Here is a 20,147-nt window from a genome sequence, read left to right on the forward strand (position 1 = left end):
TCCTTGAAAATTCTAAGCTGTCTCCGATTAAAAGATAGAAGAGGCATGTGATCCAACGGTTCGAGTTATCGATCCTGTGTAATCTAAGCGAGACAACCTGATCAGATTGGCTATCGATTGTTCTGATCTGTCGATTTGTTCGATAAAGAGATCCTGAACAAGAGAAGCTAATGCTTCCAGACATTTTGGTGGTTTGTCTGCCATGTTTTAGCTTGTCTAGAGGACTGTTTCTCGCCTCTATTATATATATATATATATATATATATATATATATATATATATATATATATATATATATATATATATATATATATATATATGTATATATATATATATGTATATATATATATATATATATATATATATACATATATATCATATATGTACCACATGTATATACACCAACAAGTAAATTTCGTGCAGGCTTATGTTAGCATTGGAGGAGGTTATTTAAGATTTGCATGTGTTATATTGTATGTAAAAGAATTATTAAACTGTTTAAAAGACTTTTGAATTGCAATATCAACGAGGCTTTTAAAAGAATTACAATTGTAGACATAGTTAGCTACTTATTTTACAATGTGTATATCATTACCATTATACTCAGTGTACTATGCCGTCTAAAAAGCGGAAGTTTTCAAGTTAAATGAACTTCCTGGATGAATAAAAATGGCCGACTTCATTTACATAACGTTATAGCTGATGGATCGTAAATAAAAACCCGTTTCATAAGTTCTAGAGGATTAAAAAAAACTCCAAAAAATGTCACATTCGTGCATTGAGCATCCGGCGGGCGCAGCATCTACGCGCCATTATCGCTAACCTTTCATGGCATCAGCAGCACTCGGTGCTCACGGTCTGCACGTGACTGTCACGCAAGCCTGTCCGGCAAAAACTGCTTCAGTCGCGTGCCCGACGCTGCCTTGTCTAACTTACTTTGTCTGTTTACAAACGTATACGTTACGAGCATTAGCATGCTGTGTATACAAACGTCACAAACTTTCAACTACAAACTCGACGCTACAAACATCTGTAGGCCTACTGTCCTGTGAAACAGTTATCGAGTCTATAAGATATCTCTATGTCCTCTCTTGTCTGCTGTCCAAATGTCCAGCAGTTCTATTCTAATATGGTGTTTGTCCTAAATTTCAAAGCCCCCACCCCGTGTCCACCCAACTGTGTTGTTACTCAAAGTTCGTCCCTGTGACTATTTTTGATGTCTTTGTAAGTCTCTATGACGTCATATTGTCCACACACTTGTGTTCTACTGTAAGGCGTCCGTCTACTACACCTATCATCATTCTGTGGACCCCTTGTGGAGCATAGGGACCTAACCTCACCCCTCCGTCGTACTCGAATTTGGGCGGTTCCTCCAAGTTGGGCCCACGACATTCCGGCTACTTCTGCTTCACTAACAACACTGATCTTTTCCAAGGTGTGTTCAATCCATCCCCATTTTCTCTTTTGTACTTCCTTGCCCATAGGGTTTTATCGTAGATTTTTCTCCAGTTTGACATTTTTTAGGCCACCGAGTGTCCTCCCAGTTCTGTTCTAAATCTGCCGTACGCCCATGCGTTACTTCCGTGAAATTGTATATCGAGCAAGTAAAGACGTGATTGATTGTACATAACAACATAAGAACATATCTCTTTGACCGCCAGGTGTTGAAAGAATAATTGATTTTTTTTCTTCAAGTTTTAAATTCAGAGCACTTTTTCTGCACTTTTATATTAGAAACATTTTTATAATTATTTTTTTAACCAGAATTCAATATTCGCAATTGCTTCTTAATTCATTATTTGCAGTAGTGATCTCTAAATAATTTCTCTCAGATTTCTCCTAATCTGGCCAAAGCAACACACTTCTAGCGGTATAAAAATACGGTTTACACTACACGACCTTAGATAGACGTCCATTCTGTAATACTTCGCTTAAAGTGTAAAATGTGTTTGATTTTTATTTTAAAAATAAACCGCTCGGGGTTGTAAAATTAGAATTCGCTTGTTAGACGATATCTTATCTGACATCAAGATGTTATTTCCGTCTGCTTCTGATGCACGTGCTATCAGCAAATATGGCGGGCTCGCTGCTGTTTATGGCACCGCAAACGCTCTTGTTTGGATTATTTAGATGTGGGATAACTTGGAGATATCTTTGAGATCCCATACCTCCACATTCACACACACATACACATTCATACGCACATACACACTAATGTCATCGCTGACAAATGTATTCAGCACGTTTAGCAAAACTCCTTTCCCCTACTTTCACTTCATCCCCTCCCCCTGCTGTCTCATGTTTCCTCAACCAGTGGCGTAGCCAGGGTTCAGTCGTGGGGTTGGGTTCCAAATTTTGAAATAGAAGACACGGCGACACCAATAGTTGTAACTTAAGACAACTTTCATTTTAAGGCTCCAGTTAGTAGGGGATGTTAGAGCACCCACCCCTAACACCCCCGCCTACGTCACTGCTTACCAGTATAGGTAAGGGGGTCATCCATTTTTGACGTCCACACGCGGGGGGGGGGGGGGGGGTCCGAAAAAAACTGACTTTTGTGGACGCATATGGACTTGTATAAGGAAAAAAAGTGGATTTTTGTGGACGGGGGGGGGGGTCCAAAATCCCAAAAAAAATTGTGGACGTCATAAATGGATGACCCCTAACCACGATCGTTCTATGGTGCCCCCTTTTCTTGCGTAGCTTGTCGTAGCAACACGTATCTGATAGGGCGATCAATGACAGCGTCACATACGCACTGTCCTTGCGGGTGTTTCTACAGTACTGATTTATATATATATATATATATATATATATATATATATATATATATATATATATATATATATATATATATATATATATATATATATATATATATATATATATATATATATATATATATATATATATATTGAAATTCAAGTTAATGTGGTTTTATTTTTACTTTTAACTATTCCCCCGTCTCCTCCTTTATTCTCCTCCTTCCTCAACCCTCCCAGAGCGAATCCTCCCACCTCCCCCATAGAGTTTTGACGTGGTAGGTGTATTAAATCATTTGAGTTATAAGCCGCTGTGTTGACGCTCCATCACAAAATTATCAACAAACTTGTTTTCTCCAAAACCCCACCCTTGACCTTGCGAAAGGTTAGCTTTTTGTTTACAAGACAGATCCCCCTTTCCCGGACAGGTTGACAACTCTGGAACCAGCGCCACCTGCCGGTACTCAGGGTCTCATTAGGCGTGGAACTGTCGGCTGGTGCTGCTAATTACAAAATGATTAATTTGAACGGTTTTTTTTTGTGTCGAGCTCCCCCTACCCGTCAACTACGGAGGCAGGGTAGGTACAACAGGAAGTGACGTCAGGTGCACGTGATCTTCTGTTGTGATGTTCATTAAACCACACAACAGTACACATGTTATTGGTGTTTGGTAGAATCAAATTACAACGTCTACATTTTCAAGCGGTTAGTTTCGCTGGAGAAAGTAAATAAAACGGTTAAAAACGGTGAAAATATTTGTTATGCACACACAAAATTTAATAGTATGTTTATACGAGATGTCAGGCTACCAAACGTACATTGTTGTGAACTAAAATACTTGAAATACCAACTACCTAAACGAATAATATAAGCGTAAAAAACTTCGACATTTAACTGAACGCACATGTTTGTGAAATAAGGTGCTATTTAGACACTCCTCTTCTAACGCGCACATGTTTTAATGAGCTAAAAAAAGCTCAGACGGCTTTGAATTATTACGCTTTGAATTAATCACGCCTGAAATTAATCAGCAATTTTATTGAATGTCTTCACGTATATTATATCCCACTTGACTTCATGAATAACTTAATTTTTTTAGCCAAATAACCAGTACAGTATACAGTTGGACGAGTCCATTATTGGGCATATTTATCTTATCTCGAGTGACCAATATTGTATTCTGCAGTTAGAGAATTTTATAATAGGATTATTGAGTCATATTTATTATAAAGGTTTTTTTAACGTACTGAATTTAAACTATGAAATGATTGGTATTGTTTCAGCATGTTTGTATTTCATGTTTTGTAATTGAGATGAATACTGGATATTTGCATTTGACAAACCTGTCCGCTCTGGTGTGACATTGAGCCTAAAAACACACTTTTTTTTTAATCGATCGTTTGAAACGGTGGCCATTTTTAGCTACTTCAGGACTTATGGCGATGAGCACTTCACATTTTTTAAAATATATAGTAGGTTGATACAATGGGTATTTCACATTTTTACTTGTACTGGGTTTTAATTACGAGTATTTAACATTTCTTGTTTGTAGTGGGTTGTAACATTGGACATAAAATGCCATTTTTTTGTAATTATTGTTAACAGTGGGCACTTCACATTTTTAACTGCTGTATCATGTAACACTGAGCACTTCAGAATTTGTAACAGACTGTAACATATAAGCACATACCATTTTGTTTTACTACTTGTGTATCACACTTGTCGTTAGTTATTGACAAAATGGCGTTTGAATTGAAAAGATAAACACAGCAGATCAAAAAGTAGATTTTATTATTTTCTTCGGTTCTTCCATTAAATGCAAACGCCAGTTATAAGAATTACATAACACTTGAGGTGTTAATGATCTGTTTTAATTAAGGTAGTTATTAAGAAATGTAAAGAATTGTAGTTAAAATGTATTTTGATTGGTGAGTACACCCTGGTGATGTGTCTCATGGTGTAGACTCGTGTTATTTCTTGTATTTGATACGTCATAGTCTTATAAAACATTTCATTTCTTGCATCATTAATAAAGAAATAGACAATTGAATGTTTCTGTGATTTTATTTGTGTGTTTGTTGATGTTTTTATTATTAGTATAAGCAGGGTGTTTTAGAAAATTTAACACATCGAGTGCAATGAACAAAGATTTGTTCTGACAGATGAAGTAGAGTGTCAGTGACCACAGTGATTGTGGGGCTAGCGCTAAACCTCAGCTCTCAGATAAGACTCAGCCCTAGGTCAAACGTTAAACCCAACTAGTCACAGTCCTAGTGACACTTGTCTGTCTAACTCAAACGTTAAACCCAACTAGTCACAGTCCTAGTGACACTTGTCTAACTCAAACGTTAAACCCAACTAGTCACAGTCCTAGTGACACTTGTCTAACTCAAACGTTACACCCAACTAGTCACAGTCCTAGTGACACTTGTCTGTCTAACTCAAACGTTAAACCCAACTAGTCACAGTCCTAGTGACACTTGTCTAACTCAAACGTTAAACCCAACTAGTCACAGTCCTGGTGACACTTGTCTAACTCAAACGTTAAACCCAACTAGTCACAGTCCTAGTGACACTTGTCTGTCTAAGTCAAACGTTAAACCCAACTAGTCACAGTCCTAGTGACACGTGTCTGTCTAACTCAAACGTTAAACCCAACTAGTCACAGTCCTAGTGACACTTGTCTAACTCAAGCGTTAGTTAAACCCAACTAGTCACAGTCCTAGTGACACTTGTCTAACTCAAACGTTAAACCCAACTAGTCACAGTCCTAGTGACACTTGTCTAACTCAAACGTTAAACCCAACTAGTCACAGTCCTGGTGACACTTGTCTAACTCAAACGTTAAACCCAACTAGTCACAGTCCTAGTGACACTTGTCTGTGTCAGAAATGTTGAACAGTTGCGCTTTTTGAAAAAACATTTTTAAAAATATTAATTATAAAAACTATGACGGTCTGCAATCATTATTTAAAAAAAACAATAGCGGTTAATGAAACTTAGTTTTTGTAGATCAATGAAATTCAATGTTGGATCACAAATGCGCCTATCACAGCTGGTCATGTCTGAGCATTGGGACCATCATACAAGTAGGGTGTAAGCAAAATGTTGACGTGAAGGCGGCAATCACGAATTCTTTCACATCAACATCTTTTTACCATATAGGGACATGGTGTTTGGTATCTGAACAGAAAGACTAGACCAATGGCTAAATCTGCTTTCCCGTTTAACAAGGCGTACACTTAAAAGAGACGTATGGCTATTCTATTCAGTCCATCGATTACGAAACATAATATTAATAATATGAACAAGTGCTTCATTTTGTGAATCACGAAGGCTAACTTGGAGCTTTGATACAATGAAATTTCAATTTTATAATTTAAGCTTCGAGCTCATTTAATTTTTTAAAATATTTTACGCATGTTTTTTTTCTGTTCACTCACCCTTTACCCCTCCCCCCCCCCCTTCTGTTCACTCACCCTTTACCCCTCTCCCTCCCCCCCCCCCCCCCCCCCCCACACACAAAACTAAAAATCTGCGGCTGATGAAAAAGAACACAAAGAAACTTCTAGTCAACAACAAAATAAGCATCTATGTATGCGTTATTCATCGGTCGTTGGTTAGAGTATGTGACATGACTTTCTGACGCGTCTGGTCAACTTTTGAGAATGCTAATACCTGGATGACTAATATGTAATATGCATAAATAAACAGTCACTAGTATAATATATATTAAAATTAAGTCTGAATGGGGAATTTTAAAAACGTGTCGGTGTCTCCTCCGCATATTGCATGTCTCATTACATACAACAGTTAGCTAGAAAGTTTTAAAATGTAATATAGGTATGGAAGTGAACAGTTTAGAAATCCAAAAGTTTGGGGATCATTGACTGCTTCATCCTCCCTCAGTTTGTCACGGCATCCGTGTTAAACCAATGAGGTTGCTGTACTGTTATTTTCTTCTAGGATAATGTGTGAATTCCAAGAAAAGATATTTCAAGGGAAATAACAGTGACATAACTATACGAAGCAAAAGTTACTAAGTTCCGTCCCTTGGTTTTCACAGTCAATTCATGATTATTGATACAATTAGCAAAAATAATAATAACAATACTTTTATTAACAGTGTAAGTTAAATGTGATGATTTTTAGAATTACTATTAACTCTTTTCTCCTCTACAATTTTTTTAGTCTGAGCCTAAAAATATAGTCCAATAAATACGTAATTCAATTTTTTTACCAGATAGATTTCTTTGAAACAACTTCTGAGAATATTAAGTATAGCATCTGTCTGTATCAGGCAGAGACAGTAAGTCAAAGTAAGGGGGTTGCACTGTTAAAATTATTTTTGGGGCAGTTACAAAATCGCTAGCCTGCACAGCTTAGCTGCCAAACGCCCATTCTCCAGCCGTCGAGCAATCGATGTTTTGCTTTGAGAAGAAAATGTGCGTCACCAGTAACCAACTTGCAGCTGAAGGTGAGGCAAGTAGAAAAACGTTTCCAAAAAAAAGAAAATACCAACTCAATCGGACAATGGGTTAAATTAATATTCCAACATTTGAAAAGCCACCAACCTTACAACTAGGTTGGGGAGGGGTCGCTTTTTCAGTTTCACCACCTTCAATAGCTATATATATATATATATATATATATATATATATATATATATATATATATATATATATATATATATATATATATATATATATATAAAGAGAGAGAGAGAAAAAGAGAGAGAGACGAGGAGGGAGGGGGGGGCAGTGTTTCTTACAGACTTTTTTCTCCGGGGAGGCACTTGAAATTTTCGGGGGGGGGGTAGACTTTCTTTTGGAAGAGGGGCGGACACTGCTAAATGTATATATTTTCTATATAAATTCCATTTCGTTGGGGGGGGGGGGTTGCGGTAGACTTTCTTCAGAGTTTCTTCCAGTTTCTTCCAGGCATCTCTTCGGGGGAGGGGGGGGGGCGCAAAATTGATTGTCCCTGGCGCCAAAATTTGTCGCTATGCCTCTGAGAGGGGAGACTGGCTAACCTACCTTATTCCCATCCCCTATGCCTATGCCGAAATACTTTCCCTATACTTAAAAAAATGTAGGCGTGATTTGTCATTCAATGTTTTAAACTTCAATACTTTGTTGTAGGGTGTTGCTTTTTAAAAACGTATGTTTATTAGTGAATTATTAGGCAGTGTGTTTTTTGTATTAATATTTAATAATAATAAAGCTGCAAGAATGTTCGACGTTTAACTAAAGTATATGACTACTAGCAAAAGTACTAGATCTAGATTCCAGTATTAGAATCTAGAATCTCGACTACTTGAATGAAGCCTACGCTACGCGGATGCTGCTGTTGTTGTTTGTTGTGGGTTGTTTTTTTTTTAATTATATTTAACTTGTGTGTATAAAAGGCGAATATAGTAATATTGAGTAGACCTATCTACTGGTGCTAATTTATATTGTATATAAAACTAAATAAGTCTAATCGAATATGGTCTGCAAATGAGTAGCCTACGTTGCATGTTTCTAGGGATATATCGTCATAGGCCTATATTGCAATTTTTATAATCATTTAAAGCTAACTAAACGGGTTTCCTTCACATAAGATTTAGTTAGTCTTTCCCACAATGCCGTATTTCTGAAATACACCGAAACACAGTTTTAACATGGCGGAGAACATTAACAATTCCGGAAAATCTGGTGTTATAACAATAACCGTTAAAACTCCTAAAGAGAAACATAATGTAGAGGTGAAAGACGGAGCTTCTGTTCGTGAGGTATAATTTTAAATTCTGTATTTTAACTTTTTGAAACGTGTTTGTCACACAAACTATGTGTTGTGAAGTAATACTACGAATGCTGCGTTGACTGGTGACATTTGACCCGCGGTGAGATAATCGATGTAGAACGTGCTAGATCTTTTCTCTTTTGCTTGTAAATTAGAAGTTCTATAGGTCTAGTTGTAACGTCATTCATTAGCGACATGGTTACTATGTAGGCTAATAAATATTGTATAACTTTATTTGGAGAATTGGCTGCCAATCCGACTAAAGTGTTGAACTCAAAATACTCAAATACAAAATTAATAAATTAAGACAAAAAAAACAAACTAAATTTACTTTATTTAACACACCACCAATTCATTTTATTATTTTACTAGATCTGGGGGAAAAAAACATTGTTGGAATGTGTTATACTGTTATACTTATAGCAATGGCATCTTCTTTAAAAAGAGATGTTAGGTTAGGCCTACTGGACTGGCAGTTAACTAAATACTGAAATAAGACTTGCTAATGCCAGTAATGCTAAGCCAAGGCTGTCCTTAACCAAAACCATTACCCCAGTTTGGGGTATGTGGAGTTACAACTGTGTCTGATAATGCCACAATAATTTCTGATCATAAGATTAAATCTGAGATCAAAATACTTATCGCAACACCTAAAAAAACAAATACACCAAGTTTTGAAGGGTCAATTATCAGACATCTGTAATATCATTCGGGGCCTACTGCCTCATGATTTATTATTATTACTAGATTTGGATTCTTATTAGGCCTAAATGTTGAATACCACTTTTCTTTAACAATCTAAACTATTTTAGGACACAAATTTGAATTTTGAATTCTAAATAATTCTAAAATACTTTATGACCTAAAACTTTTTGTTGCAGCTAAAGGAGGAAATACAAAAAAAGTTTAATGCTCCTTATGAGCAACTGTGTATTATCTTTGCTGGAAAAATCATGAAAGATGAGGACTCCCTTGAGCAACATGGAATAAAAGATGGATTAACAGTGCATCTAGTCATTAAATCAGCCAACAGAGTTAGTACTCAAAATGTTTTCATATAACAGGAAATAATATAATATTTAATAAAATATCTATATGTGAAGAAATACCAACTTGTTTTTAATCTACTGTAACTTTCAGACTGTGCCAGACCCACCACCTAGGACTTCAACAGCTACCCCGCAGGTTTGTTTGTTTATTATTAAAAAAAACTTCTTTATTTTTTTAAGCATGACTTACTCTTGCACTTATTACATTGATAATTTCTCTCTGTAGACTGCCCCAGATATATCTCAAACACCTTTTTCACTTGGAGGTATTGGAGGACTTGGTGGCTTGAGTGGTCTGGGCATGGGCTCTGCTAACTTTATGGAGATGCAGCAGAGAATGCAACGTGAAGTAGGATTGCTTTTTTAAATTGCTGTTTAGTTTGTATTTTACTGTATAATTTGACATTTTAAAAAGAAAGTTTTTTGTAGTACATACTTAAGAATGTTTGCTATAAATGTTGCACTATCTGTAGTAGATAAAAATATGTTCAAGCTTCTCAATTAAATATTTTCTTTTATTCTCTATGAAAAACACTTTTTATATAACCTGTTTACTTTTAGATGCTGGGTAATCCAGATATGTTACGCCAACTAATGGACAACCCTTTTGTGCAATCAATGATGTCCAATCCAGAAATTATGAGGTCTTTGTTAATGAACAATCCACAGATGAGAGAACTTATGGAGGTATAAATATTTAATTATCTATTAATTGTTTGGTTTTACTTTTTTTTTTTATTTAGATCTTAAATTTGAAAAAATTTTAACTCTTGCCACAGCGTAATCCAGAGATCACTCATATGCTAAATAACCCTGAACTTATGCGTCAAACAATGGAATTGGCCCGCAACCCAGCTATGATGCAGGAACTAATGAGATCGCAAGATAGAGCTATGAGTAATTTAGAGGTAGGAATAATTCACATACACCTATATTTATATTACATGAAATTTAAATGAGGTTGTATAAAATTGTAACTTTCTTTTCGACGTAGAGTATTCCTGGTGGTTTTAATGCTCTAACACGCATGTACCGTGATATACAAGAACCTATGATGAGTGCAGCTCAAGAAACAATGGGATCTAATCCATTTGCTTCCCTTGTGAGCAATACCTCTGGTTAGTCACATTTATATATTATTTACATTTATACTTCTTACATTTATAAGCTTCAATTAATTTTTTTTTTGTTTTTTTATTCTAATCATGTTTTCTATTCAAGTAAAACAACCATTGCTGAATTTGTCTTGTTGGGTGCAGTAATTATATCACAGAATTTGTGCTTGTGCAGAAAATTTCTTTATAAAAATTATGTTCTTTTTTAGGACTTCAGTCGAAAGTAAAATTTTCATTTCAGATGTTTTGAAGAAGTTATGTACATTGACAAATTGCTATAGATTTGAATTGAATTTACTGTTGTCAATCTGAAGGTGAAAATACACAACAAGGCAGAGAAAACAGGGATCCCTTGCCTAATCCTTGGGGTAGTCCACCTGCAAGTACCACAGGCAGTGCTGCCAATGTTACACCAGGAGAAACCACTACTACTGCTGGTAACCCATTTTAGTCCCCTTTATTACACATTACACAGTCTTATATAGCTGAAATAATTTGTAAACTAATTTATTTATTGGCAATATATAAACTGAGCGCTTGTTTCCACAGGTATGTTTAACACCCCAGGTATGCAAAGTTTAATGATGCAGATGATGCAGAATCCTCAAATGATGAGCAACATGCTTCAAGCACCGTACATGCAGTCAATGATGCAGTCTTTGTCTGCAAATCCAGAGCTTGCTCAACAGGTACATTAAGAGGCATCAATAGCAACACTGTCATTTTGTTGAAGCTAATTTTCCTAATTTACTTATTTTATTAAAAACCAACTTTTTATTATTTTCTAGATTATTGGAAATAACCCTTTGTTTGCCAACAATCCACAAATGCAAGCCAATTTAACAACAATGATGCCCACTCTTCTTCAGCAGGTTAGTATATTTAAATATAACAGAAGTAAATCAAAATGGGCTGGAAAAACTACTGAAGTCTAATTGCTGCTGTTTTTTTTTCTAGATGCAGAATCCAGATATTCAAAACATGGTGACTAACCCTAGAGCTTTGGAAGCTCTCATGCAGATACAAAGTGGTTTAAGTCAGCTCCAACAAGAGTCTCCAAATCTTTTTTCTAAGTAAGTGATTACTAGAATAGCTTTTAGCTTTTTTTTTTGTTTGCGTGAATGTTAAAACCATATTAACGGTATAGTTTGTTCTAGGTGTATACATCATACGAGAGAAAGATAACTCAAAAAGTTTATTGTTATGATAAAAGTTAATGTTTTTTATTTGTTTTGTTTAGGTTTTCAACTTAAAGTATTTGTTTTTAATCCTATGTTGTTCTTGCCATTTATTTTCTAGTGTGACAGGCTTAGGTGGTTTACCAACAATGATGACAGGTAGTACAACATCCACAGCTACTCCATCAACCACAACTTCCCCCTCCTCCACAGTAACAGCAACTACTCCAAGCAGAGGTGGTATAACCTCTGCTGGGGGACCTCTAGGTTTAGGGCAGCAAAGTAACCCAGAAGCTTTTTCTACCATGATGGCTCAAATGATGCAGATGATGGTTGGAGGACAACAGGTTAGAAACTATACATTTCAAGAAAACTAAAGTTTAGTTACAGATCATGCTTACAAATTTTAATGTATTTTTTTGTTTGTTAGAATTTTAGTATTAAGAATAACCACAAGTTAGCATACTGCAAAAAAAAAATCAGCTAAAGGTTATTTTTAAAGTGTAATTTTTAATTGTTGAACAGAATCAGCCCCCAGAGCAGAGATATGCATCACAGTTAGAACAGTTAGCAACCATGGGCTTTGTTGATAGAGAAGCAAATATTAGAGGTGGGTTGTCTGTCTAAAGATATAATTAGGCAATTCGTATTTACTAAACACTGATAATTTTGACTTCTTCAAAATATCTCATATTGTGCATGACACAGTTGTTGTTAGAATAATTTATTATATTTAATAAAGTTATGGCATTTAAATGTTAATTTTAAATTCGACAGCCCTAACAGCAACATTTGGTGATGTGAATGCTGCTATAGACAGACTTTTACAGCAAAGATGATGCTCTAACAGACTTATTTCAAAATCTACAAACTAACAAAATATTTATTATTTTATATTAAATAATGATTCATTTGTGAAAAAATACATTTTATTTCATTATTCAAATATTCCAAAATCCTGTCTATGTTTACATGTTCAATGTTAAGTTATCAAAGACAGTTTAATATAGGTAAATGTAGGAAATATATATGTGCTAACAAAATCTTTTAATTATTCTTCATTTAAAATCTTTTAAATCTTTCTTTATTTTTATTTCATTTCAACTTCCTATCTGGCTTTTTTTTTAAATGTACAAAGTAAGATTGCATTTATAAATGAATAAAAATGTACAGACACACAAAGGTTCTAATGTACATTGGTTTACCCACAAATAAGTGGTGGGTGTACTCTGGTTTTAACACTGTTGTGTACACTGCTGTGTTCAGTTACACTAGCAGTAGGTGTGATTGTGCACACATTGTGTACAGTTGTTGAAAGTATTTAAACAGAAAAACAAACTACCGGTTCTAGATTTACAAGTTTTTGAAGGTAGGTTTGTTCTGACTATGTCATTTGTTTTAACATACCCTTGGTTGTACCAGCTGACAAAGTTTGTGATCGCATACAAGTTACATTTCAATTATCTTGTGTCATACACCTTGTCTAATAAACCTTGATTTTTCATTAAGATTAATCTTTTTTTATAAATAAGTATTTTATTTTTTTTTAAACTGTTTAAGATTATGTATTCCTTGGACACAGTGAAGCTGTTTTTAGACTGAAAATTTTAATACTCTTCGCTTTGTATGAAATATCTTAATATTTTGTTGAAAATGGTTTAGTATTTAGCACTGTCTTTGGCGTTTACACAATACTGTGTAGGAAAAGTTATTTTTATCAATGAATTAAGAAATGTGTTCAGTTATTCAGTAAGTTAACATTTTGAGTTGCATTTAACATTTTCAGAACTTAGATATTATTGAAATTATTAGAAATAAATATTTATGCCTAAGAATTCCGTCATTTTATTTAGATATTTTTCAATTATTAGTTATTTAGATGTTATTCAGTTACATTTAATTAAAGTCAACAAATAAGAATTGTTGAATTAGAATACTTTTGGCCTCTTTTTTTTTCAATGTGGACCTTGTACTACTGATTAACAAAAATGGGTTATTTTAGATCTTGTGTGATATGCTAAGAATTTGGTGCATATCTATACAGACTCAGTTTTATTTTTGAAACGTAAAAAAAAACGTACATTCTTCCTAAAAAGCACCAAACCTATTTCTCAAGTCTATTTTTCCCCCACATTGTTTCAACTAACTACCTCTTTCTGTTGAAACACTGTGTTGTCTTCTACCAGCTGATTTTAAGGCCTTTCTCTTAACGTGTTGCATTGGTTGTTGATTCTCAAGGTAATTTTTTTTTTCACTGTTTGTGCACATAAAAAATTAAAGTTGTTTACCGATTATAAATAATAGTTTTGTTTAATTTATTTGTTAGTTTTTTTAAGGCTAATTCTAGTAAGCCCTACCCTATATTATAACTGCTAGTGTTTTATGCACTTAGGAAAGATTCCATTTTTTTATAACTGGCCCTCGAAATGAAATGGCAGAAAAGTTTAGTATGGTAAAATGAACATATAGGGGCCTTAGTAAAATACTATTAAAAATGCTCAAGGTTTTGAACTATGGTACTAAAAATAAATATATAAGATAAAAAAATTTCCTGAAGGTAATTCAAGATCTAAATATTCTTTGTTAGTAAATTGTTAAAGCATTTTCCTCCATTATTAACATTTTTTACAAGCAGTCTTTGCATCTTTACTGAATTGTTGTTAACAAAGAACTGGATACTAATCACTATTTGGGCTATAGAATAAGTGCTGCTGATACAAAAGCTCTTAATTGTTTTGTAATTAAAATAAAGAAGGAAGTCCTTTTTTATCTGTAGTTGGTAACCTATCACTAATTTAAAAAATCCCCTAACACAGCCTACAAGGTTATATTGTCTTAAGGTTGAAATGACACAAAAATAACAGTAATTTCATTGAAGTTACAATTATTAATATAATATTATATAAAAAGGCTGTATAAAACTTTACAGAAAATTTTAAAACTTCAGACAAAGAGGTTGGTATTGAATAAAGAGCTTATTGGTTACAATTTAAAAGCTTAAACTTAATCAGGGGTTATCAAGAAAACAAATGAGTTGAAAATATTAATTTAATAGTATAAACAAAGATTAAAAAAACTTTATTCAACAAAAGAGATTATTTAATATCCATGAATTGAATGTCCATCACTAATACTATATCTCGAGGGAGTGGTCTTGGAGATGGAGAGAGAACTGTAAAGACAGATTTGTCCATGTCTACAGCAGTACTGAAACAATAAAAATAAGTTGGAGTAAAATAAAATCTATTTTCATATGATATTATTAAACAACAAAGTACCAGTTATTCTTAAGTAAATGTACTATTTAAAAAAATATTCTTACACAACAATAAAACCCAGAACATTAGTTTCAACAATATCTTGATCAACAGTTGCAGCAGCGCTGATACTCAGTACATGATGCAGAAGGTTATTGCCTAGAGAAGCCATTAGAAATATATTAAATGAATTTCGATAGTTTTATTAAAATGAACTCTCATAAAGCAATCATTTATAAACTTGAGTTGACAAATGGTAAAGGGAAAATCATTCTTTTTTAGAAATTTAAGGTTTTAGAGCAGACAAGTGGGTTGTTGGATCAATAAAGCTCATGGCTGCTAAACTGAAAAAGTCCAGAGTTTTAACCCCATGACAGTTGCAGCCCAATAGCTGGTGACAGCAACTCATCTATGAGAGAAAACTCCAAAATATAACAACTTCAGCCTTGCAATTTGCTCTTTGTTGGCAAAGACAAGGAACAAAGCAGATCCAGAAAGAAAAGCAGGCTGAAATTTCTTCCAACATTACAATTAAGATCAAAGAAGAAGAATAAGAGCAGACAAAATGTTGTCCATTAAATAAAGTCCTTCATGAAAAGTCCCTGATGATTTTTTTTCATTTTCCCTTAAACTTTAACAATATTCTTACTTGGAATTAATGGAACTAGTTTAGTCTGGCTGTCTTGAGCTTTCATTCCCAATGGCAAGCAAGATTCTGGTAGTGATGGTGCTGAGGAGAATTTATAAATTTAAACATTTGTTTTTGCTTACAATCAGTCATATATATATATATATATATATATATATATATATATATATATATATATATATATATATATATATATATATATATATATATATATATATATATATATATATATATATATATATATATATATATATATATATATATATATCTATATATATCTATATATATCTATATATATCTATATATATATATATCTATATATATCTATATATATCTATATATATATCTATATATATATCTATATCTATATCTATATATATATCTATATCTATCTATATCTATATCTATCTATATCTATATCTATATATATCTATATCTATATATATCTATATCTATATATATATCTATATCTATATATATATATCTATATATATATCTATATCTATATATATCTATATATATATATATCTATATCTATATATATCTATATATATATATATCTATATATATCTATATCTATATATATATATATCTATATATATATATATATATATATATATGTATATATATATGTATATATATATGTATATATGTATGTATATATGTATATATATATATATATATGTATATATATATATATATATATATGTATATATGTATATATATATATATATATATATATATATATATATATATATATATATATATATATATATATATATATATATATATATATATATATATATATATATATATATATATATATATATATATATATATATATGTATATATATGTATATATATGTATATATATGTATATATATATATATATATGTATATATATGTATATATATATATATATATATATATATATATATATATATATATATATATATATATATATATATGTATGCCAACAGAGTACTAATTCTAACATACTTTACATACTAAAATCTAAGCAAAAAGATTGCTACTACCTCCAATTTTAAATATTTTAAGATCATTAAACTTGACATCAAAACTGTGAGGAAAAAAGTTATTTTTCAAGCCATAAAAATATTCCCTGATACGACTGTCTCTAGCATCCGCTCTTGCTGCTTGAGATCTCTCAACAACCTAAAAATATGATATGATTATAGCTTAATAAAAATAACTGCTTAATAATGAACATCTGTAGTTCTTAAGAAATTAGCTAACAATATAATGGCAAAATAATAGATTGTGGCAAATTCTCTGCCGTTGACTTTTATGTCAAGGTTTTAAAAGTAAAAAGAAAATAAGTAGTTTAGAAACCTTTAAGAAGTGTTTACATGCTAAAATATATTAGAGATCTTGTATGTCTTTGAAAGAATTAGCTGCATCTGAATGGGTCACAATTTAGTAGATCCATAAGATTTGACTACAAACCCACCCATCGACATTTAGACTTACCCCTCCTGATTTTGGAAGTAAAACTATCCTGACAAAGTCAGGCAGGTCACTCTTGAGCTGGTTGTAAAGTCGCTCCTGATCCAAGACACAAATTACATCCACTAAAATATTAAATTAAAACAGTTATAAAGTGTACACAAACAATCAGCTGGTGATTTTTAAGCAATTTTTAAAGATAGATCTTTTGTTTTTAGTGTATTTACCTTCAAAGGCTCCAGCAGCTTGTTTCAATGCTTCATAACCAGCTCCTCTAATCCAGCCAGCTGTGTTAATTATGACTCCACTACAATTCACTAAAAAAAAGCAATTATCAAAGCTATAATCTAACTACATACTTTTCAGCTAATTAAAGTTGTTAATAAGTATAAGTAGCTTTTGTTTGAGAGTGTATTGATAATTTTTTATGCGAAAAATTAAGAGAAAATTAATTGTGGTACTCCATTGACCCCAATAAGGGTTAAGGTATGATCGATTGATTGTATAAATGTGTACCTTTTTTGCTCTGTTCACATCGCACATTAATAATTTCTGCCAAACGAGAAACTAGCAAATTGTACAGCTGAAAGTTATCATTTGGGCTCTTATAACCATAATGAAAGACCAATGGTGCTGTTTGCTGAAAACCTTCCTCTACATCAGCTGTTCTCTCTACAACAAGAGCTCCTGTGAACATAGATAACTTCATTTAGTTTCTATAGCAGCAAGACTTAGATTAAGATTTTCATAACCAATAAACTTTAACTCTCACCTATTGTTCCTGGTAAACCCATGTTGCCCTAAAAAAAAGTATAAACATTGTATTTATTAAAATTGTAATTGATTTTAATTAAACAATATTTTTAAAAAACATACCTTTGTTGTTCTTTTTCAAAAAAACCTTGCATATATTTTGTATAGTTTTTAGAAATTGGTAACAACAAAACAAAGGTTTAACCAAATATTGGGGAGAAAACATGCCAAACAACCTGGCCAACATCAATGTCTGCTAAAACTGGTGATCTTCCAAGTCGAACAGCATAATTGACGAGTATTCTACACAAGGTGGACTTCCCAACATCAGTTGGACCAACAACTAACATCTGGTCATTTATAAAATAAACATTAAAAATTGTTAAAAATTAAACTAAAAATAAAAACATTCTAAATAAATCTTAGAACATATTTTCTTACAAACAGCAACATTCCTATCTAGCTCCTTATAAAGTTTAAAGTAAATGATAAAGTTTTGTATTCCAAAAATACATATTTTTATAATTTACCCTTGGTCCTCTTGTGTTTTCATTCTCTGCTTTTTCTCTCATTTGTTCAAGGGAAGCATGTGTGTTGACATAAACAGTCATTGGAGTCTCTTTAGAAATGTAAGCCACTTCTGCTTTGCCTTTTAACTAAGATGAAAGACAATATTATAAAGGTTACATAGTACTGAACCACTTGGTTTTTATCTGCCAATAAGCAGTTCTGTTGATTTAGAAAGTCTGTGGTAAACTTAAACTGAGCTGAATTTGACCTCTTTATATAATGAAAAAAAGGTGATTCCTTCAAAAGAAATGTGAGCATTCACAATATATATGATTTACCTGAATGACACAACCATGCCATGTAAATATTGCAATTTTCGATCCTGACACAAAAATATATTTTTTATTTTTCGCTAATTCTGTTCCAAACATTTCACTCCGGCCTTCCAGCATCTGTTAATAAGCAGTGAAAACATCAAAGCATCTGTTTTTCAAATAGGTATTTTTTCTAAGTTATCTGAATTAAAAATAATGTTTTTAATGAGCTTCAGCCTACATTGATTAATTAATAATACTGATAAAAAAATGATAAAATGTTTACCTCAATTTCAACAGTAGCTTTGGCCTCAACTTCAAATCTAAGTTCAGAATTTGCCTGCAGTTTAAACTCTTGTCCCTAAAAGTAATGGTTATGACTAACATTATTATATTTAAAAACAATAGCCTATAAAATAATAAAAGCATTGTATGGGAAAATCAAACAGTGAGTTAATAACAAATAGGCCCTAAAAACTAAATAGTTTCATCAACATCAATCTTAAATATAATAGGCCTAATTAAGCTAATATTAATTATTAATAATCTTCTTTAGTCCTTAGTCTGATCTGGTGAAATTAGGACAACAGATGAGGCCTAATTAAATAATTATAATAACTTATTTAAATAAGTTTGGTGCAACTTCTAATGCTTATTTGCTTAGTTTTAACATAACAAAATGAATGTTCAATTTCAATGTTGATTTTATTATGAATTATGAATGTTTTAGTCTACAAAATAATCCTAGCTAGCAGAGTCAGAGGAGAGAGTACGGGAGTAAAATCATTGTTTTAAGTTTATTAAGATCCAATTTTTAGGAATAAGAATCACCTCGTCTTCCGTCATTTTTATGACGTATGTCTATTTAAAAATATAGCAAATTAGGCCTATAGATAGAGGATCTAGATCCTATTTAGTGTAGCTTTAGGTCTAGAAATCTAGAGACTACAGATGTTAAACTTGAATATTAGGGAACTTTTCAACAACAATGAACATGGTTTAGAGCAATTGCCAGATCAAAAGAATAGTTTAATGTCAATATATAGTTATAAAATTATGTTAGAATCAATGGATCATTCGTAGTTTCAATATTCATTTTGTCGTTTGTTTTTTTTACTGTTGATAGTTACCGAAATCCATTAACTTATGGAAGGTAGAAAATATAACTACAATGAAACTTATTTTTGTCACTATAGATACTGGTTTGCCAATGTGGTAGCTATGTTTACAGGAAAAGTGCTAGGTATCGAAACGATTAAATAGACATCGATCCTTAGTGGAGTTAAAATTGTGTCTGCTAGAAGAGGGG

The 20,147-nt window shown here is 32.4% G+C and overlaps 2 protein-coding genes across 2 annotated transcripts; one reads left to right on the forward strand and one right to left on the reverse strand.

Moving 5' to 3' along the window:
* The first annotated feature begins 8,381 nt into the window (after nt 1–8,381).
* On the forward strand, nt 8,382–13,939 carry LOC131958583 (ubiquilin-1). Its single transcript, XM_059323683.1, has 14 exons — nt 8,382–8,535; nt 9,428–9,580; nt 9,687–9,731; nt 9,822–9,944; nt 10,157–10,282; nt 10,375–10,503; nt 10,590–10,713; nt 11,025–11,147; nt 11,260–11,399; nt 11,499–11,582; nt 11,668–11,783; nt 12,010–12,235; nt 12,414–12,498; nt 12,666–13,939. The coding sequence occupies exons 1-14, from the start codon at nt 8,425–8,427 to the stop codon at nt 12,725–12,727; spliced, it is 1,647 nt and encodes a 548-aa protein (XP_059179666.1). The 5' UTR covers nt 8,382–8,424; the 3' UTR covers nt 12,728–13,939.
* Nucleotides 13,940–14,950: 1,011 nt separating this feature from the next.
* LOC131958577 (polyribonucleotide 5'-hydroxyl-kinase Clp1) lies at nt 14,951–19,846 on the reverse strand. Its single transcript, XM_059323677.1, has 13 exons — nt 19,670–19,846; nt 19,125–19,199; nt 18,863–18,976; nt 18,545–18,670; nt 18,251–18,364; nt 18,034–18,061; nt 17,778–17,948; nt 17,489–17,578; nt 17,286–17,386; nt 16,832–16,970; nt 15,795–15,875; nt 15,211–15,304; nt 14,951–15,095 (listed from the first exon to the last, which is right to left on the reverse strand). Exons 1-13 carry the CDS (start codon nt 19,682–19,684, stop codon nt 14,984–14,986), a joined length of 1,260 nt encoding a protein of 419 aa, XP_059179660.1. The 5' UTR covers nt 19,685–19,846; the 3' UTR covers nt 14,951–14,983.
* Nucleotides 19,847–20,147: the final 301 nt, after the last annotated feature.

The sequence above is a fragment of the Physella acuta genome, unplaced genomic scaffold (genome assembly GCF_028476545.2).
Source record: "Physella acuta isolate Inbredline_101_S28 unplaced genomic scaffold, ASM2847654v3 ptg001338l, whole genome shotgun sequence".
Lineage (NCBI taxonomy): Eukaryota > Metazoa > Mollusca > Gastropoda > Physidae > Physella > Physella acuta.

What these genes read in the sequence shown, in the direction of transcription:
- LOC131958583 (XM_059323683.1), top strand. Translation starts at nt 8,425, where the DNA reads ATGGCGGAGAACATTAACAATTCCGGAAAATCTGGTGTTATAACAATA. An exon ending in AGATGAGAGAACTTATGGAG is followed by an intron (nt 10,283 to 10,374) that starts GTATAAATATTT and finishes CTCTTGCCACAG; the next exon opens with CGTAATCCAGAGATCACTCA. An exon ending in AGAAACCACTACTACTGCTG is followed by an intron (nt 11,148 to 11,259) that starts GTAACCCATTTT and finishes TTGTTTCCACAG; the next exon opens with GTATGTTTAACACCCCAGGT.
- LOC131958577 (XM_059323677.1), bottom strand. An exon ending in AAGCTACTGTTGAAATTGAG is followed by an intron (nt 18,977 to 19,124) that starts GTAAACATTTTA and finishes GCTTATTAACAG; the next exon opens with ATGCTGGAAGGCCGGAGTGA. An exon ending in GTTCTGGGTTTTATTGTTGT is followed by an intron (nt 15,096 to 15,210) that starts GTAAGAATATTT and finishes TTATTGTTTCAG; the next exon opens with TACTGCTGTAGACATGGACA.